The 24,519-nt window shown below is 54.2% G+C and overlaps 1 protein-coding gene and 1 long non-coding RNA gene across 2 annotated transcripts in view; one reads left to right on the top strand and one right to left on the bottom strand.

Annotated features, from left to right (window-relative positions):
* LOC122915608 overlaps nucleotides 1-24,519 on the bottom strand; it is a 69,849-nt gene that overhangs the window by 33,209 nt on the left and 12,121 nt on the right. Inside the window, exon 2 of the long non-coding RNA XR_006386070.1 lies at nucleotides 19,622-19,775. This is a non-coding gene — a long non-coding RNA (uncharacterized LOC122915608). The remainder of the gene's footprint in view (nucleotides 1-19,621; nucleotides 19,776-24,519) is intronic.
* On the top strand, nucleotides 12,206-24,030 carry SCRT2 (scratch family transcriptional repressor 2). The gene is made up of 2 exons (XM_044262362.1): nucleotides 12,206-12,338; nucleotides 23,237-24,030. The coding sequence occupies exons 1-2, from the start codon at nucleotides 12,206-12,208 to the stop codon at nucleotides 24,028-24,030; spliced, it is 927 nt and encodes a 308-aa protein (XP_044118297.1).

The following is a 24,519-nucleotide window of genomic DNA, read 5'->3' as shown; positions in this document are numbered from 1 at the left end:
TGTTCTTGGATTCTGCAGCTGACTGTCTCTAGAACGTGTGGGGCCCTGGCTGTGTGCTCAGAGCTAGGCATCATTGTGCCAACTTCCCTGGGATGAAGGGACTGCTTTGACAGCCCCACTTTACAGATGAGAACTCTGAGGCCCAGAGAGGGAGTAGAGCTAAGCTGCTGTCACACAGCGAGTCAATGGCCAAGCCACAATCACCTACCAGTAAGCCAGACTCGGCAGCCACTAAAAACCTCACCTCCTGTTCTCAATATGTCTCTTCTCTCCCCACACACAGCTCAGTTGTCCAGCTGCATGGACCCCTCGTCTTGCCCCATGAGCTTCCCTGGAGCTATCTACCTCTTCTCAGCCTCATCCCCAGCCAAAGGCATCTGCTCCCCACCCTCGGCCCACACAGGACAGGACCAAGGAGAGGAGCTGTCATTTCCATACAGCTGTCCCTGGGAGCCAGCCCTGCCTGAGCCCCCCCAGTTTCCCTGAAAAGGCTGAATTGTCTTGGCTGTTTGGGGGGCACCTCTCGGCACAGGCCGGGCTGCCTGGGCAGGGCCTGGCTGGGCTATTATCCTACATTATCTCACTCCCCTGCTCCTGAAAAGAGCCAGTGACTGCTCGTCCCCCTCAGCCCTCCCCTGCTCGCTCCTGTCTTTTACACTTAATTACCTCACTCATTACCCCGCAGCCTGCAGAGGCCGGACCACAACTGGGGCGTGAGTAATCCCCGCATCACACACCCAGCCAGCCGGCCAGCAAGGAGCAAATTGCTCACACTGCCCATAAATAAAGGAACAGGGCCCACTCAGGCCTTAGGAGCAGAAGGACTTCGTGGCTGCTGCCGTGAGGGGCAGGCATTGGCCCCAGCTTTCCAGTTGGCCTTTGCCAGCCCTGGTGAGATGGTCTTCACCTCCCCCACCCCAGACGGTGACCTTGAACTTCCCCAGGCCACTGAAGACACAGCTCAGTGCCTCTGACAGATGAGACAGCAGGAGCCCACACCCCTTCCTCACCACAGCCAGGAAACTGTCCAAGCACGGCTTCCAGGCTTCCTACGGGACATGACCCCTCCAGCCTGGCCTCACCACCTTCACCCCTGGCAGTGAATACACTGCCGGTCCCCCGTGTCCTCTTTTTCCCCCAGCTCCTCTGTGCACACACTACCCCTTCTGCTTCCCGAACACTCCTCCTGAGCACCCAAGAGCCTCCTTAATTCCTACTTTCTTGAAACGTCACCTCCTCTGAAGAGCCTTCCCTGATTCCTCCGGGCTGGGTTAGGGACCTCATGGACTTCTCCCATCAAAGCATCAAGCCATGACATTGTCAATGTCTTTTTGCTTGTGTCTTTGAAGGAAGGACTGAGTCTTCTACATCTTTTTGTCTCATGCCCGGCCCAGGTCCTGGCATGTGCCTAGGTCAATTACTAAGCACTAAGTCAACGTGAGTGAGTGTGTGAGCGAGTGAAGGAACAAGTGAATGAATGAGGTGAGAAACAGTGAACTACACCCGCTGAATGAAGGAGCTGGGTTCCTGGACCCTGTGGCGTGGCCTCCTCCCTCCAACACGGCAGGCTCCTATTTTCCCCCGGCCTCTGAGCACATCAGGTTGGATGAGTGGGGAGCTCTCCGGGGCTGAAATGTCCTTCCCTCAGACTCCTCCCCTTGAATCACCCTGGAAAACACCAGCTTCTCACCTCTGGCATGAGATGGTCCAACCTCGGCCCAGAAGTAGCCTGTACCCCCTCTTCTCCATCCACTCAGAGGCCTCTGCTGATTCACCACTGTGTACCACCGCAGGGAGGCTGGCACAGGGGCGGGCAATGTGGTGCTCTTCTCCTGTCTGGAGGACTTCGCCTCATCCTCTGGGTGCCCTCCCAGATCCAGGACACGGGAGGGAACTTGGGAAGGTGGCAGGGAGGGAGTCCCCAAACCTGAGAGGCCCGAGTTCCCGGAACCCTTTGCCATCTGGTAAATCCTATGGACCCTTTCTCAGAATAATGCTCTTAAATTAATAAAATAAAATGCACAGTCTTACAAAGGAAACCAATTCCATTGAACAGTTATCAAAATATGAAAAACAAGTTTGTATTACAGTAATCTGTGTATTTCTTTGTTACACATTATAACACAAGATCTGGCAAATAACTTGTCATTTCCAAGTCAGGATGAGTGTAAATGATAATTTGAGATATCTGGAACGTCTGTAATGTGATAAGAAAATATCTGTGGTTTCCATTAGTGACAAAGTCACTGGTCACTACATTCATCACTGAAAGAATGGTAAGTTTCAGAGAAAGGCTAGTGGAATTAAAGATGTAATACTTTTTCTATCCAAGTTCACGGCAGACCTCTGGATTCTTTCTGTGGAGCCCAGTTTAGGAGCACCTGGGACAGAGAATGATAAGCATGCCAGGCACATGCTGGATCTTCCCTTCCTGTATCTTGGCAGACATCCTTAATCAATTTCAGCAGTCTTTCCCATGTACCCAAGCTCAGCTCCTGAATCTATCCCAACAGCAGACTCCAGGCAACTGCTACCAACTCAAGTGGGCTCTTGAGCCGTCATCGATTGGTCATTTCTTGGGAGCAGGAGATGGAGGAAGAAGGGGTAGTGACAAGAGGTCTAACAACAGTAGAGGGAAGGGGCTTGACGGCAGCTACGTATCGGTTCACATCATGAACATGTATTGAGACTTCTTTCTGAGCCACATTGTGCTTAGAAGCTGGGAACACAAATGGGAACAACCCCAGACCCCTGCCCTTAGAGTGGAAAGAACTGAGTGTCTGCATATCCCCGAGGGGCCATCCCAGGCCAGATGGATGGAGTCTGTGGGATTTCACTCAACCTGCGAAAAACATTACAACTTGAGTTTCCAGAAAATGACGGGCTGCTGAATCATCCAGGATCCGTGGCAGCAAACATGCTTGAAGAATCTCCCAAGAGGGTAAGAAACCAGGACTGAAGGCTTCATAACAAAAAAAAAAAAAGAAAGAAAGAAAGAAAGAAAAGAAAATCCCCCTGGGGTGCCTGGGTGGTTCAGTCGGTTAAGCCTCTGCCTTCAGCTCAGGTCATGATCCTGGAGCCCCGATGAGCAGGGAGTCTGCTTCTCCCTCTCCCTCTGCAACTCCCCACCCCATATTCTCTCTCCTTCACACACACACACACACACACACACACACACACACACACACACACACACTCTCCCTCTCTCTCTCTCTCTCTCTCTCTCGCTCTCTCAAATAAATAAATAAAAATCTTTAAAAAAAAGCCCCAAGTTGGGTCGAAGCCCTGATCCAAGGGAAAATTCACTGGAACACCGGCGGGGTTGTGGGGGGGTGGGGGGCAGAGGGCAGAGAGAGGTGGACGGGGGCCTGGAGGCCAGAGCTCACTCTGGCTGGATGCTGACTCTGTCACTGACTCTGACACTGGATGCTGACACTCAGACCTTCGTTCCTGCTGCTTTTGGACACTCAATGTAGAGCATGCCACACTCCAGCCAGAACAGCATGGGGCTACCCGGGGGTGTCCGAAAAGGTCACCCCTCCACTCCAGACTGCAAGAATCAGGTGCTTCTGGGGCCCAGCTCTGCGCTCAGGACTTCCTATGGATTGTCTCCGTGAATCATCTCCACTCCCTGGCAGGCGTGTGCCATGTTCATCAATGCCCATTTTACAGATGAGAAAGGTGACACTAGGAGAATCTAAGTCAGTTACACTTTACACTATTCTTTGTGCTGTGCCACAGAGATGGGCCAGTTGGATTCGGAGGAGACCCTTATCCACTCTGAAGCTGACCAAGGCAACTGAACCCTAGGTACCACCAGCCCTGGGATCTCTAGGATTCCAGATTGAACCTGCCACAGTATTGCTGGAATGGGTTCCCTGTGTCCCGAGCAAGGTGTTGCTACATTCTGGACTCTACACAAAAGTCATTTCTGTGACCACCCCACCTAAAACACCCCTACCCCATTCTATCTTTGCCCCATGTCACTGGTCTTCTCACTGTTTTGCAGACAGGAAGCTGGCATCATCTGCCCACTTGTTTATTACCTGATGGCATAGTAGGACATGAGCAGCGTGAAAGCAGGTCTGTCTTGTTCACTGCTATGTCCCCAGCCCTTGGCACAGTGCCTGGCACATAGTAGATGCTCAGTAAGCCTCTGCCGACTTAGTAGCTGTGAGCCCTTGGGCAATTTCTTAACCTCTCTGGGCTCAGTGTCCTCCTTTAGAAAATGGTTCTGGACATACTGTATACCCCCCCCCAAAAGTGGTTGTGAGGGTTCCATGAGCTCATGTACGATCATAATCAAGTGCACCTTTTAGACAGGCCCTACTATGCACCAGGTGAACAGGATTTTCCTATAGGGCCTTGGCTGTTAGAGACACAGGAGTCTGAGAGAAGATGCTCCCTGGGGCTAGAAGAGAATGAACTCGGAATTAACAATGGCTGGCATTACTGAGCACCAACTCTCTGCCAGCTGGCATCTAAAACACCTCTCATTCCCCACCTGCTCCATAAGGTAGGTCCCCTTAGCACCAACAACCCCATTCAACAGTCAAAGAAACTGAGGTCCAAAGAAGATAGGTAAGTTGCTCAGGGTAGATAACTTGCCAGTAAGCAGCAGATGTGGCATTTGACTCCAGGCCATCCAAGCTTTGAACACCCCTGCTCCCCAGCCCTCCCGCAGCTGGGGTGAGTTGGAGGAGAGGCTGGGAGGTATGCACTGGGGCACATGGGTGCTCTGAATCCTTCGGAGTCTGTCCCCCCCACCAAGTCTGGGGTCAGGCACAGGCCAATACAGAAAGCCCCTGGCCTCCACACACCTGGGCCACCTCCTGGCTTTCTCCAGAAGCTGATGAATCACAGCTGGTGTATAAGCAGAGGCAGGGAGCGGGAAGGCAGAACTGGGGGTGCTGAGAATGGCCGATTCCTCTGTGCCAGGAGCCCTGGGAGCCTGGAAATGCCAACTCGGCAGATCCAACAGCAGCCTCAGCATCTGCCACGAAAGGTTCTGGGCTCGGCTGGTGGGGAAGAGAGGGAGGCAGGCAAGGCCATTGGAGAGTGGGGGAGGTGGCCTTGATGTGGCTGGCAGGAACCTGAAAATCCCAGAAAAGGAAATTCCCTGCCCCATGCTTCAGACGGGGCACAACTTCTAGACGGGGGTGGTGAAGGGATAGTGCTGATATCCCAAAGGCTCTTCAAGTAGAGCTTCCTATTATGCTCCAGGCCTCATACTACCCTATTTAACAGGAGCTCTCACTAGTTTCAGTTTACAGAGGTGAAATAGAGGCACAGAGAGGCAAAGTGACTTGCCCAAAGCAACACAGCTTGAAAAGTTAAAACTTGGCTCAGGGTGATCCAGGCCCAAACTCTGAACCACGTCACTTGCCTTTATGTGGGACACAGGTGTGGGGGTCTCTTAGCCACTCCACTCCCCTTCTAGAGGTTTCAGGGAGCCACTTAAGGTATGATCTTGTCAGGGACAGAGAATAGGATATTAAAGAACATCTCCAGCTTTAAGAAAAGACACTTTAATGAGGGAATGGCGAGGCTTGTGATAGGATAGGCACTCGATTATCCCCAAAGGCAAAAGGAAATCTTGAGGGCTGACGAATCAACCCAAACTCAGGCCGAAGAGGACTAGGGTGAGGAGGGGGTCATGAGGAGGTTTTTCACTCAACAGTCTATTCATTCATTCAAGAGATGTAGTCATTGAGCCCATTTATTTGCCCAGCACTCTGTAGATGATGGGGTGTGGCAGTAAAGCGAGTGGATCTGGGCTCCCATTTGAGGAGCATTCGGCCCTGAAAGGGGGAGGAAGAAGGAGAACCCCTTTGGAGGGCCCTCCCCTACCTACCCCAGCATTGGCACCTTTAGCCCTCTTAGAGGGAAGGACTCTATAGTTTAAAATCAGAGCTTTGCAGCCAGATCAGCCTCGTTTGAATCCTGACCCCCTAGCGGGGTCTCCTTAGGCAACCATCTTGCCTCTCTGAGCCTTGGTTTCCTCTTCCATAAGATGGGGATATCAGTAGGGCCCCATTTGGCCCTGGATGTGGTGGTTGAGGTGATGGTTAAATGAAGTAATCCACACAAAGGGGTGGATTTGGCTCCCGGCACATAGTAAGTGCTCAATAAATGTCAGCTAGCATTATTATCACATGGTTCTCAGAAATGTGCTCCTTGCCACCACATGTCATGTCTGTCCTGGGCTAGATCCCAGGGTCAAGCAGAAGGGTGGGGGGAGTGATAGCAGAAAGGGGAACTAGCCAGGAGGGAGGAAAGAGTGCTCTAGGCAGCAGGAACAGGTCTGCAAAGGCCTTGAGGTGGGAGGCTTTGAGGGAAGAGGGTAGAAGCTTCAGGAGGGTCTGTGACCTGGCCACACACCTGACCTCTCCAGCTGGCCCCTTCCTGGAGCCTGCTGAGGCTCTGAGCTCCTGCGCCAGTGAGGAATGAAGACTGAAGGTTGCCAGGGCCTTGGCCATAGGAGGGGAGGCAGTGGGGCTAAGCGGTTGGAGGCCTGCCTCTGGAGCAGACCGCACTGGCTGCGAGACCTCAGACAAGTCACTTAAACCCTCTGGGCTCTGCTTCCTCCTCTGTAAAATGGGGCTAACCACCGTGTCTGCCCAAAAAGGCGAGTGTGAGGATTCGCTCAGGTAATATTTGGAGAGTGTACACATCAGTCCCTGGCCCAGGGCCCAGAGCCCTAAGTGTTCCTTAAATGAATAAAATAAAGAAAAACCCGTGTGGCTGTGATAAGAGGACTGCCACCGGGCCCTCCTCAGGACTGCAGGCACTGAGAGCGGGGAACCTGGGCACGGCCGTTCTGCCCAGCGCGGGGCTCCTCCGCAGAAGACCTTTGCCCTGACCAGACTGCCCTGGACCCGCACGGCTGCCTGAGGCTCTCGCTCCACCATCTTCCTTTCTCCCATCTCTCCCTTCACAGGGGCCAGACCCGCGCCCTGGCTGAAGGCAGCCCTCTCTTCTCCACAGGTCTTAGCTCCCATCAAAGTCTGTCCCTCCCCCTCTGCGTTCACACCTGCTTCCCAGAGAACCAAAGTGGCCCAAGAGAAAACCCCACACCCATCAAATTCCGGAGGACCCACTGTGTGCCCTGAGGGCAAGACCACCTCTGTGAGTCTTGGGGTGCAGAGCTTCACCCTTCTCCTACCTTCTCCCCTCTGGCCCTGGATAGAACACTCTGGAGAAGCAGAGCCGCGTAAGTGACGCTTACCAGAAAAAGGGCCCCATCAGCATGCAGTGAATGCATTTGTGGCCACTCTCCTCCTTGGAATTCATACAGAATTCCATTATCGGCTCTGGACAGCAGCTCAGGGACTGTCTTGTCTCAGGCCCATTTGACAGATGAGAAAGCTGGAGCCCAGGAAGGGGGAGCAGAGGGAGTAGTGCCGGGGCTAGAATCAGGCTGCTCCTTCCCAACCACAGGCAGTGAACCCTGCCAACAGGAGGCCCCAGTCCCGCTATAGAGGTGCAGAGGGAGCCGCAGGCCGGGGGCCGTTTTGCCAGCTCCCTGGACCAACAAAGCCCTGAGACCCATACCCAGACACTAGTAGCTACCCTCCCTCCTGACCGGCAGAGCAAGGCTGAAATGTGGAGGATGCCAGCGCAGACTAAGGAGGGCAGGAGGGCCGAGCCTGCAGTCCCCACTAGCGAGACCCATTATGTCAAGCCCAGGACTCCTGGGGAGGCAGCCAGCAGGCCACATGGATCTTGGTCCCTCCCCAGCTCCTCCACGGCGACCTTGTGGTCTTGAACCGGTCATTTCAGCCTCGTGTGTAGAATGGGGTGTAACAGAGTCTTCTCCCACGAGGCCATGGTGAGGCTTAGATGAGTGAAGATGTATAAATTAATATAGTCAACAATTATCAAGTCAAGTTACTGGGGAACTGCTCTGTGACAGGCACTGCTTGAAACATTTCACAGGTACATTATTATGTAATCATCACCCTTGTGAGACAGGACCTGTTAATACCCCCATTTTACAGATGAGCAAACAGAGGCACTGAGAACCCCACCACTAGTGAGTGGTGAGAACTGAAAACAGCCTGTCTCTGAATCCCTCCAGCTAAAGCCCCTGGCGAGGCCCACTTCTGTGGAGGGCAAGCGTTTAGAACAGTGCCAGGCACACAGAGCTGCCCAGTGATGCTGCCTTTGGTAGAACAATAATTATTATTGTCGCAGGGGAAACTTGCCACCAGCAGCGCTCTCTTCCCAAAAGTCAGAAGAATGACTATCCTGATGTGTTTTATAAAATCTATCAGTTCTTCTCCTTAGAAAGAATGGAGTAGAGTTAGCAAGTGCTCAAGGTAAACGTTTGTGGAACCGAAACATTTAATGGTCTTTTTAGAAAACATGAAAAAAAGGGGGGGAGAAAACCCACAGGCCTCCCGTCCTTCTTTCACTTTTCTAGGCATGTTTATTTTTATTTTGGTTTTTAGTTGCAAACGGGCTATGAGAGATTTCTGGATTCTACGTCCTTCACTTAACATGATTCCATGAGCCCTTCCCTTGTATGACAATTTTTACTGACTAGAGAGCAGTCCATCTCACACGTGTCTTCTTCACAGCCCCCTCTCCATTTTCCCCTGTTTGGGGCTTTTATTCTGGTCTCTGATGCTGCAGCGAACATCCTAGGATTAAAGTTCTTTACTTATTTGATGCGATTTGGAGACATTAGTTTCTCTGGAACCAGGAAGCCAGTGTTAGGGGGGATTTAGGGGACCAAAGTCCCTTCTTGGTGTCCCAGTGATGAAGCTGTGATAGCCGTTGTCTATTTCATCCATGTTTCAGGCCTCCCTACCCTGTAGATATTCTTGAACCTCAATTTCTGGGCCAAAGTTTTTTTTCTTCTTCTTCCCCCCCTCCTTTTTTTTTTTTAAGATTTTATTTGTTTATTTGACAGACAGAGATCACAAATAGGCAGAAAGACAGGAAGGGAAGCAGGCTCCCTGCCAAGCAGAGAGCCCAATGGGGGGGGGCTCGATCCGGGGCCCTGAGATCATAACTTGAGCCAAAGGCAGAGGCTTTAACTCACTGAGCCACCCAGGCGCCCCAAAGGTTTCTTCTTATCTGCTAAAGGTGCCTAAGCCACCATCCAACCAGAGGACAGAGACCTGGGATCTTATGCTCAACCTGGCACTGGTGGTCAACAGGACCTTGGAGAAGCCCTGATGACAGAGAGCCCAGTCCCAGCTCTGTCCCTAAGCCACTGTGAACCCTCAAAGTCTTGGAAAACTCCCTGGGTTCAGTGTCACTGTCTCTTTGTAGGAAATGGGAACGGTAGGACTGACAGGCAGGCAGAGATGAGCTCATGGGCACCCAGGTGTCTTTTTTTTTTTTTATTCATTTGAGAGAGAGGGCCCACAAGCAGGGGGAGGGGAAGAGGGAGAGGGAGCCCAAGGCAGTCCTTGATCCCCAGGACCCTGCGATCATGACCCGGGGCCGAAGGCAGATGCTTAACTGACTGAGCCACCCAGATGCCCCTGACCCAGGTGTCTTATCTACCACACTGGACTAAGCACGTCTAGAAGCAATCTCAGCACAGATGTCACCTCTTCCAGGAGACCCCTGCTGGCCACCCTGGCTAGGCACCATCATTCTCCATCCCCTCACCCAGTACTATGTTCCTCACAGCACTGAGCAACTACTTGAAAGGATATTGTTGATATCAGCATTTCCTTCTTCAGGGTCCCGCCACAGTCCCTTGAATGTCCCCTCCAAGAGAGAAGGGATGGGGACTGTCAGCACTTACTCCACAGAACCCCACAGATACGTGGGGTGCTCCAGGCACAACTGTAAACACGGAAGCCACATGTATTCAGCACTACTCTAGGCCGCATTCCACTCCAAGTCTTTTTATATATAGCAGTTCCGGTAATGCTGCCAAGCCCCTGAGCTGGCAGCAGTTATTATCCCCATTTCATGAAGGGGGAAAGTGAGGCACAGAGCAGTTGAATAACTCACCCACGGTTCCACAGCTGGTAAGGAGGGAAGCAGGGGTGTCCCACTGCACATTGTAAAAGTACACTGAGTCATACATGGGACAGAGTCTCTGTCCCCACCAAGCTCAGGGGCTGAAGGGCAAGCTGGGCTAGTCCACCACATAGGAAGTCAGGATACTTCCTAGAGGAAGTGATCCCTCAGCTAAGACCTAGGGGTGTGCTAGGATGAAGTGAGGAGAAGGACAATCTGGGGAGAGGAAAGACTGGCCAAGAGATAAGCCAGTGGGCACCAAGCCTGAAGAACTAGAAGTAGCCCGTGTGGCTGTAGTAGGGAACTCAAGGGTGTGCCATGAGTCAAGGGGTACGATCATCTCAACCTGCAAAGACTAAGGTTAAAAAAAAAGTCCCAGGGAGCAAACTGTATGAGGCAGTATAGCTGGGAAGATGGGCAATGCACACGCCACCCCCAAGATCATGCAGGGCCTTGGCAAGCTCAAGGGCCCAAATTTTATTCCAAGATTCTACATCATACCTCAAAGACTGTGCGAGCCCCTCACTCATTGGTGCCCAAAGGCCATACAAGGGTTTCTGGAAATTTCTGCTGACTCACTATAGGACCTCAGGCACCTCCATACCCTCTCCGGGTCTTAGTATCCCAACTGGTATTGAATGACCCAATCCCAAAAGTGCATCCCCACTCCATCAGCCTGGCATCCCATAAACAAAATGCTATTGACCAGTGAGATCCTGGCATTCCTGGAGTCCGATTCTGGGACTCTTGTGCACCATCCCATACTTGCTGAAGCCAGCCCACCACCATGGCACTTTGCCAAGCAGTCTCTGGGCAGGGGGTTGGGTTCTCCTGCTCCTCGTTCCTCCCAGATATAGGAGCTCCCCCAGGTTTTGGCCGGATGGTGGGGTGGGGGGATCTACTCAGATCCTCCTGGAGACAAAGGAGCTGACCTGCAAAGAGTTCCAGCGGGAGCCCCGCTCCCCCTCCCTTCCCCCCTCTCCCTTCCCAGTCCACGTGTCTCTATTGTCTGCTCCCCGCTTCAGGGAAAGACACAGCCTCGGATGTGTCAAAACCACCACCCCCCGGCAGCAGGGAAATTAATTACTGGACGATTTTCACTTCCTCTTGCAGCGCCTGCCTGAGCTAGGCACCGGAACAGGACCGAATGAGCGGGGCCAGCATCCGCATGGGGGACTTGCTGCCCCCACCAGTTCTGGGAGAAGAAAGTTGAACCCCAAACCCAATAGGGCGTTTCAGTGGGAGGTCAAGCTGGGGTGGGGGTGACGACTTCCTCTAGTTAAAACTGAGTGTCTACACTGGCCACTTCTGAATTGGGGGAAAGGGAGAGGACTGGAGGCAGGAGGGTCGCAGCTGGGGAGCTCACACTCTTTTCTTTGCATCCCCTTCCCTGTGTCCCCATGTGCCTGAACCCCACCTGCCCAGACCACTCTCTGTCCTCTCCCCTCGGCTTCTCCCTCTATCTTACACTTTTCTTTCCCTTTCTTGGCATCCCTGAGGGGCTTTCTTTTTGTGTGTCTGGATCTCTCTCTTTCTCCCATGGGTGTGTGAGCGTGTGTTGCTACTTCTTTCCATCTCTGTTTTCCTATGTTTCTCTCTTGTGTCTTTTTGTCCTTATCTCGGTCTCTATTTCCACCTCTTTCAGTGTGTGTGTCTCTCTTTCTCTGTATGCCTCTTTCTGTCTTTCTCTGTGTATCTCCTCTCTCCTCTCTCCCTCTCTCTCTCTCTCCCTCCCCCCCCCACTCCTCTTTCTCCGTCTCTCTATATCTCTGCGCCTTTCTCGCCCTCACTTTCTCCCCTCCTGCCTGCCCGCTGCTCCCTGCGCCTGGCCTGCCCCCACCGCTGCCGGTTCAGGGGAACGTGTGCGGAGCGATTGTCCTGGGGGACATTTGATGGATTAGAGCGCTGAACAGTTCCATTGCTAGGGGACCACCTGATCTCCTCCAGCCTGCGTCCCATATAAAGCCGGCAGCCGGAGTGCTGAGCACAGCTCCAGCGATCGCCCGTCTGCGCGCCGCCGCCGCCAAGCCCGAGCGGGAGCCCGAGCCAGAGCCGGGGCCGCCGCCACCGGTGCCGGCTCCGCGCTGCCGCCCGCCCGCCCGCTGGGAGCTGTCCAGTGCTGAAACCCCGCGCAGACAGCCAATCGCGCCCGACTGGCCGCCTCCCCCCACCGGGGCCCCACGCAAGTGCCCCCGCCGAGCCCCCCGCCAGTCGCACCATGCCGCGCTCCTTCTTGGTAAAGAAGATCAAAGGGGACGGCTTCCAGTGCAGCGGGGTGCCGGCCCCCACCTACCACCCCTTGGAGACCGCCTACGTGCTGCCTGGCACCCGGGGGCCGCCCGGGGACAACGGTGAGTAGGACCCGGCGGGGGTGGGGGGAGAGGGAGGGGAGTTCGAGCCCTCCCCATCTCGGGCCACGAGGAGGGGTGCGCGCGGCAGGGAACCCCGGGAGGAGATTTCCCTAGCTGTGTGCGCCTCCCGGGCTTCCCGAGGGCCGGGCGGGCGGGGCAGGGGCTAGGTCCCTACAAAGGGAAAGTCGCAGGGTCCATCCATCCCACAGCCACGCGCCAGCCCAGACTTTGAAAGTTGTGGCCCTAAACGGGGCTGGAGTGAGAGGTGGTGAGAGAATGGAAAGAGAGAGAGAGGCACCCACGAAGGGCTAATGCTGGGGGGCTAATGCACAAGGCAGTCTGAGGGTCCTCTCTCCCTGGTGGAGGGAAGGAGGCTGGCTGCCTGAGTGTACTGCCTTAGTGGGGAAGATAAGCAAGCCAGGACTACCAGTCCCTGGGGAGATAGGGCTGGCTCCTTGGGTGTAGCTGGGGGCACCCTCCTTCCCTTCAAGCCTGCTCCCCCTGGCGATGCCAGACAAGTGTACCCAGGCCCCCTCTCTCAGCAACTCTTTTGTTACCCTCAGCCACATGCCTGCCAAAGGCTGGGCCTGTCCTTGGGGCTGCAAGAAAGAGGGGATTTCTAGGAGGTGTTCCCCTAAAGTGGCTCCTGATCCCCTGGGCTGCACTCCTTCCCCACTCCAGCTTCTCAACCCCCTCCAGAGCCAGCCCTGCTGTTCCTTGTAAGTCCCCCACCCCCAGCACACTCCATCTCTTCTCAGAGCAAGTTCCTGCAGGGACAAGGGTTTGAGGGACAAGAGAGGTCATTCAGCCTCAGACAGGTGTGATCTCTGAAGGGTGTGGAGAAGAATCAGAGACTGCCTGTGTAGACCCCATCCCCCATCAAGGGGATCACAAAAGGGTTCTGGGGAACCCAGAACTCATGGCCCATACCAGGCAGGTGTCTGGAGAAGAGGCATCCCTTTGGCACTAAGAAATCTGACATCACATGTGGCATCAGCTTTGGGGTGTGTGGAGGGGAGAGGGGTGAGGGAGGAGAGGAGAGGGGAGGGGAGAAAAAGAAGAGAAGAAAGGGCTGGGGTGGGGGAAGGTGAGGTGGTAAAGGCAGGGGCCAGGGAGGGTGAGAGTTTTCACCTTAGGGATTCCCAAGCACTTCACCCACATTCCATCACTCTATCAAGCCAGGTAGCAAGAAAGTGCTGGGCAAAGGGCTCTGTGACCTCATCAAGGTCAAAGAAATTAGGGAGTGATCAGGGATACAGCTATAGTTCCTCAGCCTTGTGCCTCCCCCAGAGAACCAACCCCCTTTTTCCATTGCCTATATGTCCCCTTATTCTACTGTCCTCTTTTCTTGACCCCAGGGCCTCTTGGGGTCAAGGACAGAGGCCCAGGGATATGGCTGGGCTTGTATGAGTGCTGGCAGGACAGAGGGTAGACCTGGGACCATGCCAGGGCTGGGGAGTACGTGTGCTAGGATCTGGGTAGGAACTGAAATGCCTGCAAGATGAGGATGTGGATTCCTTGGGGGACTGACACAAAGCCCCGGGCTCCCACCCCCTGGAGCCCCAGTGGTCCTGTCCCCAGGCCAGTTGAGGAAACCCAGAGAAGCTTAGAGAATTTCTCTTGCACAGCCCAAACTGCAAACTATTCCTCAGGAGGGTGACAGGAGCACCTGGCTTTGAATTCAGTCTCAAAAAGCTTTGAAAGGAACCCTTGAGTGAATCGTGGGGTCAAGGCAAAAGTTGGAGCAAAGCTATCAGCAAGGGTTTCCTATGGGGGTTCCACCGGGTTTGACACCCTAGAACCTCCCCTGTCTCTGGCCCTTTCCCCCAAAGGGCTCTAGACTAGCTCCCTAGCCTCCAGAGAATCCTGAGGCTGTTGTGATAGTCTGATATCTGGCCTGGAACTCTGGGAGACTAGGTCTCTGACTCACTGTGTGACCTTAGGCAAGTGTCCTCCCTTCTCTGGTCCTCTGTCTCCCCAGCAGCGAAAGAGTTTGGATGCTGAACTAAGTATCCTTCCAACTCTGACAAGCTCAGCTTTTGTGAAGGTCAACTGTGAGATGGGAGGCACTGGAGATGCCTGGATGAGGGTCTAATGGACTGCAGGGGGCCATTGTCAGGGTCTCTGTAGGATTCTGTTTGCCATCTAACGCCTGGCTGAGGGTGGCAGAGTTTCTGAGACCAGGTATTTCTTAGCTTCATTCTCTGCAGGATGCCCCACAACGAGGACAGGCACTCTGGCCTAGCTGCTTTGGCAGTGCCTGCGGTAAAGGGCCTGTGCCAGAGACCGGGGGTGACCCTTCAAGCCTGGGTATGGCTGGGAAACACAGGGTCCGCCTCATCCTGTTTTCAAGGGCCTCTCCTATCCCTGGGGTGTGGCTAGACTGGACAGTGAAGGCTCCCTCATTCCATGGGTGGACAGGGTGCTGGGGGTCCTCAGAGAGCCTGTGGGCTAGTGGCCCGTTGTCTCCGCTCTGCCGGAAATAACCTTGCTGAGCGTTTGAGGGAAGTGTGAAAAATTGCTGAGCCGACGTTTTTCTCTCCCAGCGTGTGTAAGTGTGCTGGGTAAACAAGGAGAAAGAGAGGAGGGGGGGAGGTGAGGAGATGGAGGGAGGGAGGGAGGGGAAGGGAGGGGGAAGGGGGGAAGGGCCTGGGGCTGGAGATAGTTCCAGTTATTAGAAAGATCCTCTTACAAGCCATTCCTGCAGCAACGGCCACAGGGTCAGGATGAAGCTTGTGGGAGGGGAAGCTGGGGAGGGGTGTAGGGAGGGGGCCTGTGAATGTGGAGGTCAGAAGAACCACAGGCTCCTAACTGATGGAAGATGCAGGGCCCCAAATAAAAGAGGTGTACTCCCAGCTCAGGGAATGCCTGGGAGTGCTGAGGATTCCTGGAGGACTCCTCCTACACAAATACACACACACACACACACACACACACACACACACACACGGATGCTCTTCTTTGCCTCCCTACTCCCTCCCTTTTCAGCCTCTGAGGGCTGGGCAAAGGGTGAGGCAGGTGCATTGGGGTTCCAGGCCGCCCCCCACCAGCCCAAAGAACTCCAAAATAGGGAAGGGGAAGCCTCCCAAATGGAAAAAATCTCCAGGCCTTTCTGCATAGCTCCCCAAAGAAGGGAGACCAGATTTAATTCCACCATCCTGTCCAATACAATGCCTCATTTCTCCCCCTCCCGCTCCTCTTGCTCCTCCACTGTTTTCTGCCTCAGTGCAGCCTCCCCTTACCCTCCTCTTCCTGGGTGATGCTGAACACAGATTCAGTCTTGTGAGATGCCAACTCACATCCCCCTAACCTTCTCACACCCTCGTCCTCCAACTCCGTGGAGCCTGCCGCTTTGCAGGCACTGGGTCCCCACCCTGGGGAGATGCTGGGCACTCTGAGCTATCCCAGAGCGGGCTGCTGCTTATCTATCTGCACAGCAGTAGTCTCCACGGACCCGAGCCGAAGACAGCTTCACTCCCTCACACTCTCACACCCTAACTCAGAACTCCAGCCGGGCTCCGGGTCCCCCTTTCTCTGTATCCCCAGCCGAGTCCTGCCTCCATACTCCTTCAGAGTGCATCTGACCCAGGCAGATGAGGGATCAATGCCAATCCAATAACACAGTTGTCTGCCCTCCACAGCTACATTAAGCCTCCCCAGCAGGCCGGGGAAGCACTCCTACTCTTGCCCATGGGCTTATCTAGTTGACCACATTATACCAGCGCCCACATCCTCTCACTCCCTCTGACGGCGCCAGGGAGTCGCTCCAGGCCAGGCCTGGAAGCCTGGCTGAAAATCCCCAACACATCCACCCCACACCTCAGAAAGTCCACCTTGAGAGCAGGGATGCGAAAGGGCTGCCCCAATCCCTTGGCAGAGGGAGCCCAGAGAAGGCTGGGGAGGTGCCCAAGGACACACAGCAGGCCCATCTGGCTCTTCTTTAACTAGCACTTCCCCTGACGTCTCAGTCTTGGTCTAGGTCCACGATACAGGTTAGAGACATGTCAGAGGTCCAGGTTCAAAGTCCAGGTCCAATGTCTAGTCTAATGTCCAAGTCCAGATCTGAGATCCAAGCCTAACAACCATGTTCAACCTTAATTCCAAGGTCTAGGTCCAAGGTCAATGTGCAAGGTTATAGGTCCTATCCAATATTCAGAACAAATTCATGTCCAGGTTCAAGTTTCAATGTCTAAGATCAGGCCAGGTCAATGCTCAGGTTCAGGGTCCAGGATTAAGCCCTAGGTCGAATTTCCAGTCCAAGGTCATGTCCAGGTCCATTCTCGAGGCTTCCCAGGCTCAAGTCTTAGACCCACCATTAGTTTTCTCTGTGTCCTTGGACTAGTCTTCCCCTACTCCAGCCTTGGTTTCCCTTTCATGAACTCAAGCAGTTGAACTTGCTCTCAGCTCTGACCTTCTAGGGATCCAGAAATTTGACTTTCCTAAGAATTAGTCAGTGGGAGTAAGGAATAACAGGGCCCACGTGGGATATAGAATCTGGGGCCCACAGCCTCCCCGAAAACCTGGGGTCACAAAGGGGACATGAAGGCCTGGAGCTGAGCATCCACTCTTCAAATAGTCTCAGTTTGTAGTTCCTGAGGGAGAGCAGAATACATCAAGTCCTTATGTCAGCACAGCAATTTACATATCTCAAAGACTCCCTGCACCCCCTAATCTCCCCACACGCTGTGGGCAAAGGGCAGTGAGCACGGGGGTGGGGTGGGGGGGGTAGAATTATCTCCAAACTACAAAGGCAAATGAGGCCAGGGAGGCCCATCACTCGCACGAGGTCACAAGGGCATAAATGGTGGACCCAGTCACATCTCCCTGTTGAGCGCTTCATCTACACATTCTAGGGACATTCACAGCCTAGAGGTCCTCTGGGGGGCACAGTGAGAGAGATGGGGCCCCTACAGTCCCTGACCTCCCTCCCAGCTGTCTCTAGCTGCCAGCCTTTGGTAGGAAGGGAGGTTGGATAGGCCCTCTGATTGCACCTCCCTGGAGCAGAGAGGGTAGGGCAGAAAGCAGGAGGCTTGGAGAGCCTGCATGCATTGTGCAAGGGCCTGCTGAGATTCCCCCCAGGGGAGCACAAGGCTGCTCCACCAGCCAGTGCTAGGCAATTCAAGACCCTTAGCCACCTACTCCTATCTCCACAACCTCTTGAAAAATCTTTCCTATTGATTCCTGCAGAGCTGTGGACCTCCCTGTGGGCCACAGGAATTGGGTCACAGTCAGGAAAAAACAGAATATGTGGGATTTCTGGAGGGGAGAAAGTGGGGAGGGACTCTGGAATCCTCTAGACACTCCCTGGGCCTGGGTCAGTGCATCAGCCCCACACCCTATAGTCATGGTCACGTTGGGTCAGACCTCATTCTGTCCCCTGATCATCTGGACTCAGGGACCCCTCCCCAGTGGGCAGGTGTACCAGCTGCCAGGCCCTTGGAGGAGGTGGGTGTCATTTCTGGTCCAGTGCCCAGGGAACAGCTAACAAAGATGCTATAATAAGGGGAGGGGGAGGTACCAGCCCCTTTGCCCAGCTCTGTGAGCAGACAGGAGAAACTATTTTTATCCCGCTTTGCTGCTGACAGACCTGGCTTTCTGCTCAGCTGGCTGGAGCTGATTCTCGAGGCCCGAGGCCCTGGCACAGCAAGCAGCAGCTCTAAATATACCCGTGCAGCAGCCCCTCCAGCTCCCACCACCAAGCAGGGCTGGGCCCTCCTCAGGAAAGTGGGCCACCTGGAAAGCTGGCCCACCACCAGGCCCCTCTCTTTTTCTGCCCATCTCAAGGCAGGGAAGTGGGACGGGGGCTGGAAATTCCTGGCAAGAACTTTGGGACCCTAGAAATCTGGGAGAGACTAGGAAAAGGAGTCCAGGACTAAGAGGCAGAAGGCTGGCCTAGCTCTTACGAGAGATTGTGACCAAAGAGCTTGCTTTGTGACCTGAGGTGGGTCAAGGCCCCTCTCTGGGCCTCAGCTTCCGCAGGGCACAGTAGGAAGTGACTATCAGGTTCCCTCAGACAGGAGCTAGTGTGCACAAAGCACTGAGCAGGGCACCTTGTATACAGTAAGTATACTCAGTGTCAATCACTACTTGTACTACTTTTATTTGCAAAAATTTACGAGGGGCAGGAACATTTTCCCAAGCAGCTTCTCCACAGCCCCAGCCCCTCATCAACCCATCAGACACAGGCCAACTAGGTGATGTTATCTGAAGAAACCCACTGCCCCTTTCCCGCACCAACTGTAAACTTCCCACCACCAGCAGTCTCCATGCAGTTGGGGTGTTTTGGAAAAAAGACACATGCTGGAGGGTTGTAAGCCTAATTCCTCTGCCAGTGACCTTGGACAAACCTTCTCCCCTCTCTGGGCCCCCAGGCCTCTGGGCGTAACATACTGCCTGGCACAGAGGGAGGCTGACGGGAAGCAGTGGTAGGTAGCAGTGGTGGTATTTACTCAAGATGCCTCCTGCCCTCACCCCAAGGGGCCAGTCCGATGAGACTGTGTCTGTGGAGCACCCGGCACCTTAATCTCCATGAAATTCCCTTCCCACCACTCCTTTGAGTGCAGGATTTTTAATTCTTTAATCAATTCTGGACTTTCCATCTAAAGTATTAAGACTCGTAGGCAGAGAACACCAAAAGTCATTCTCAGGTGACACGTGTGTGATATCGCTGTAACTCCAAAGAGTCCCTCCAAGTGGCAGGGGTGGCTCTGGTCCTTATCCCTCAAATAGGGGATTTGAGCCCAGAGACGCTGTGTGACTTACTCAAGGTCACACAGCTAGGATATGGGTAAAAGAGCCAGGATGAGTGTGTCCCTGGTTTTCTCTCTGGGTCCCTGGCCATTCCTGCCTCTATTGCGACCCAAACAGGAGAGTGCTATCTCACCCTGTCAGGTGGAGGACAGGCAGCTCAGCCATCTCCGGTCACCTGTGGAGCAGAGGAAAGTACCCCAAACCCATCTGGGTTCCATGCACAGTTAGAGCACAACTTAGGAGCGTCCTGAAGGGTTCTCCAGGGTTGAGGACCAGAGAGGTGAGGTGCTTTGCCCAAGGTCCCATAGCAGCCTGAGACACCCGTGTGTGTCTCCTTCTACTCCTGGTAGATTAGAAGGATATCACCAGAAATGCAGGGATGATAATGATGACAATAATAAAAGCAGCTTGAGAGGCTATTGTGTGCCAAGCATTGTACTTAGCACTTTATATGCATTAACTCATTTAATGCTATTATATGCTATTATATGCTCCCTTACACATATGTGGCACAAAAAGGTTAAATAACTTACCAAGGTCACATAGACAGGGAGAAGTCTAGGCTGATCTGAGGAGGATGAGGCGGAGTTGAGGCTGTTCGTGAAGGTCAGGAAAATGGGCATTCCTGAGAATCTATTCAGCCATGGGGCAGAGTGAGCCTTTAAAGCATACCAGTCAACCTTCTTCCTATACAGACCAAATCCAGAGAGGTTAAGTAACTTGGTCAAGGTCACAAAGCAAGTTAGAACCACCTAGTCCTAATGTGACCACGCAAACTCTCATAGAACCCCCAACTCCACCCCACCCCACAACCCATGCTGAGCTCCACAGATGCGGGGAATCAGGTCTGACCTGCAATGCCCCGCCTGAAGCCAGTCATGCATCCATCCCTAGGCAGAGGACCAGCCTTTGTTTGAGGAACCCCTATTTCTATGTAAAGAGCCCCCCAGCGACAGGAGTATGGTGCTGCAGTGCTGCAGGCTGCCACCAGAGGGCACCACGGGCAGGAAGCCCAATTTGGGTGAGGACTTGCCTGGTTCACTGAACTCCTACTACCCCACCAGAAGTTTCCTCACCCCGAACATGATGTAAAAATTACACATCCTGAGGAAACAGAGGCCCGGAGAAGAACATCAGGATGTGTCTTGGCAGGTGCCAAGAAAACTGCAGTCCTGCAGTGAACTGCCCAGCTGGGAAGGTTATTATTATTACTAATAATAACAGCACACATGGATCAGGGGTTTGCAATGTGCCCGGCACTGGGGTGGGATCCTGGCTCTAAGTTACTTGCTGGGCATGTTACTTAATTACCTTGTATCTAAATTTCCTGATCTGTAACATGGTGCCAACTGGAGTCATGAGGATGGAATGCATTCGTGCATATAAAGCCCTAAAACAGCATCTGACATGTTAAGTGCTCTAGCATGTTCATCATTGTTTCTTCATTTTTCATTCACTGTTTGTTTACTCATGGACTCCTTACTACATCTGTATGCATGCTTACATTATCCCCCATTTTAGAGCTGGGCAAGAGAGGCACAGAGAGGTCAAGCAGTTTGTCTAAGGTCACACAGCTGGGCACCATAAAGTTGGAACTCCATTCAGGCAGCCTGGTACCAAGGTGGTGCTCTCAACTAGTATGCCATCCTTATTTCATAACAGAACATGCAAGGCGCTGGTCACAAGATCAGCGATCCCCTGCCAATGGATATCTATCCCCTGAGGCACAGAGAGGGGCGTGACTTGCTCAAGGTCACCCAGAATCTCTGCGGGGGAATCAAGCTGTCCCAAGAACAGCCAGACAGAATGGCTTGTAGCAGATCCTGCTGGGCTGGGTAGTAAGGCTGGCCTGGCAAATCTTTATCACCATTTATCACCCATTTCACAAATAATTTACCTTGTGCCCACAAAATAGGGCACCAGGGATAGGAGGTGAACCACCCAGCTATAGCCCCTGCCTCTGGGGTGTGGAAAACAAGGGGAGCAGTGCAGTAGATCCCAATCCTGGCTCCATCCCTTGAACAAGTACCATCACCTCTCCATGCTTCCATTTATGTGTCATAGAAGTGGTTTTGTCACATTTGGTCAGGCGAGGGGAGTGAAGCGCTTAGCACAGGGTCCAGCACGCAGCAAGTGCTCAGTAAATATTAGCTATTGTCATCATTATTCCTATTAGTTACAGTGGAAATATAGGAGAGAGGAGGTCTGGGAGTGTCTGAAGGTATTTAACTTAGTCTGAAACAATATTCTCTCTGAATGTTTTGGGGCATGAGTGTGAAGCCTGATTCCTGGACCGGGAGGTGGGGGAACCTCCAGACCAAAGGCTGACAGGAGGGGAGGATTGGGTGCTGAGAGGCTGGGCAACCTTCCCTCCCCAATTAAAAAAAACTGCCAGCACCACTGCCTTCTCTGCAACCAGAGCCCCTCCCTACTGAGTCATCCACCCCCACAATCCCAAACCACTTCTATGTGCAGTGGGTCCTGTGCCAACATCTGAAGGGAAAGAAGAAAAAAATAAGGGGCCTAACCTTGTCTTCAGGGTTGGGGGACAGTCTGCACAGACTTTACTCTATCACCATCCCAGATCCCAGAGGAGAGGAAAAGGTACAGAGGCTGAATGAGGCAGGATGTTTCAAGGAAGGAAGGCTCTGAATCCAGTTCCCAGCTTACAAAGTCCTCTTCCACCTGCTTTCTTGAGTTGGGGATGTTGAAGGTGAAATGTGGGGAGAGCAGGTCTCAAGGTCAGAAGGAAAGGGTTAAATCTCCTAGTTTGCCCAGCCTTCCCCAGCGTGAAACCTCGGAAAGGGGCCTAACCTTCACTGTCCTCCTGGAATCAAAAGACAATGGACACACAACCTTGGTGCCAGGTTGATAACTTTGTGCCTATCTGCCAGAAATTCTCCTGGGAGCCCAGACCCCAGGGTCCTCTTGGGAGGGTGCTAGGACCAGCTAGGTCTTGAGGGGAGAGACAAATCAAGGTGGCCCCTGCAGTTGGGAAGCCTCTGTGGAACCCCCTAGGAGAGCCTCAGTCTGTCTACCCACCAATCACACAAACCCAAGTAGACAGGATTTCTGGTCCAACTAGGAAGAGGAGGGAGGAAGAGGGGGAGGTGAATTCTCACAGGGAGACCCCAGAATGTTTCTAGTGGAGCTGGAAGCAAAACAGGCTTGGGAGCAAGGACAAGAAAGTCCCCTTTCCTGGACTGCCTATAACATGCCCCACACTTGACCTCTTAAATCTTCTAGCATCCCTGGGAGGTGGGTCTATCAAGATTTGTAATTCATTTATGCAACATCTACTTATTGCACACCTTTTTTAAGCCAGGTACACACTGGGCACACAGAGTCAGCCCTTGGAAGCTCATAGTCGGGTGGGAGAGGCAGACAATTAAATAATCTTCAGTGAAGTCACTTTTTTAAGCAACCAAAAAGTGTAATTATAATAGCTAACATTTATATAGCAATTGCTGTGTGCTCCCTCCCTCTCTTTCCCAATTTCCTTACACGGAAAATGGGGATGATAACAATACCAACTTTGCAGGGTCTAGAAGGGTTGAATGAGTTAACACACATAAACCAGAGGCAGAGCCTGGTGCACGCTTAACACACACTTCTTTTCATCACTTAACACAAAGACTCTGGGAGGCAGTGTCCAAATATAAGCTCCATTTTGTAGATGAAAAAACAGATTCAGAGAAGTTATGGCAAGCACCAAAACAGCAGACTGTTGTTAGAATAAAGACAGCACGGCCTTTGGCGTCAACCTGCTAAGGCCTGCATCTTGGCTCCATCACTTACTAGCTGCGAATTTACAGATTCTTTTTGTCTTTATCTGTAAAGTGGGTGTAATACCAGTAGGAGTTTCACTGCGTGGTTGTGAGCACTTCAGAAAATAGTGAGCACACAGCCGGTAGAACCGTGGGAGCACCACGCTCCGAGAGGGTGGTGCAGGGGTTGCTTCCATCGTGGGCCATAGAGAAGGAATCTGAACCCAGGCAGGGGGAAGGTGCACGGCGGAGGCCACTGTCTTCCCAGCAGCCAGTGCCTCCCAAGCGTGAGCATGGGGACGCCCCGAAGGGAGGGTGCGCGGAGTGACTGGCCCTCTGCAGCACCTCACCTTTGTCCTCGCTCCCTTCCCTCCCCTGCAGGTTATGCCCCGCACTGCCTGCCCCCCAGCAGCTACGATGCGGACCAGAAGCCAGGCCTGGAGCTGGCGCCCGCCGAGCCCGCCTACCCGCCGGCGGCGCCGGAGGAGTACAGCGACCCGGAGAGCCCGCAGTCCAGCCTGTCGGCGCGCTACTTCCGCGGGGAGGCGGCCGTGACCGACAGCTACTCCATGGACGCCTTCTTCATCTCCGACGGGCGCTCGCGGCGGCGGCGCGGCGGGGGCGGCGGCGGGGACGCGGGCGGCGCGGGGGACGCCGGGAGCGCCGGGGGACGCGCGGGGCGCGCGGGGGCGCCGGCGGGCGGCGGGCACCGGCACGCGTGCGCCGAGTGCGGCAAGACGTACGCCACGTCGTCGAACCTGAGCCGCCACAAGCAGACGCACCGCAGCCTGGACAGCCAGCTGGCGCGCAAGTGCCCGACGTGCGGCAAGGCCTACGTGTCCATGCCCGCGCTGGCCATGCACGTGCTCACGCACAACCTGCGCCACAAGTGCGGCGTGTGCGGCAAGGCCTTCTCGCGTCCCTGGCTGCTGCAGGGCCACATGCGCTCGCACACGGGCGAGAAGCCGTTCGGCTGCGCGCACTGCGGCAAGGCCTTCGCCGACCGCTCCAACCTGCGCGCGCACATGCAGACGCACTCGGCCTTCAAGCACTACCGCTGCCGCCAGTGCGACAAGAGCTTCGCGCTCAAGTCCTACCTCCACAAGCACTGCGAGGCCGCCTGTGTCAAGGGGGCCGAGCCGCCCCCGCCGCCCCCCGCCGGCGCCGCCAGCTGAGCCGCCCGCTGCCCTCGGGCCCCCACCTCCATCTCCGTCCTCTAAGCGCCCCAGCAGCGTTTCCCTGCCCATGCCCCTGGGAGGGTAGGGGGAAACAACCCTTCCCCGCCCCCCACCCCCACTCCCAGCCCGGAACCTTCCTCTCCCGCCACAGACCCACCACTCACATCCTGCACTGGCTCCCCCCGCCCTCACCCCGACCACATGACCACATCGTCCTTTCCGATCCCCAGACTCGGACCTTGACCCCCTGTACCCGCCCTCAAGGCTCCCAACTCAGGCACCAGGTCCGCACCTCTCCCAGGCCCCAGAGCAGGAATGTTCTCCGCCCTCTCCCAGACCCCGCACCTCTCCCCTATCAACTTTCAGACCTTTCCTCTCGGTTCTCAGCTGAGTCTCTCCTACTATTCCTCTATCAGAACCCCGGTCTAAAGCCCAAACCTACCTTTGACTCTCACGTCTGTCCTGGTTTCCCCATCCACGCGGTAC

Source organism: Neovison vison, chromosome 8 (genome assembly GCF_020171115.1).
Source record: "Neovison vison isolate M4711 chromosome 8, ASM_NN_V1, whole genome shotgun sequence".
Lineage (NCBI taxonomy): Eukaryota > Metazoa > Chordata > Mammalia > Carnivora > Mustelidae > Neogale > Neogale vison.
The sequence above is the reverse complement of the archived record's forward strand: the minus strand, read 5'-3'. Positions and strand labels throughout refer to the sequence as shown.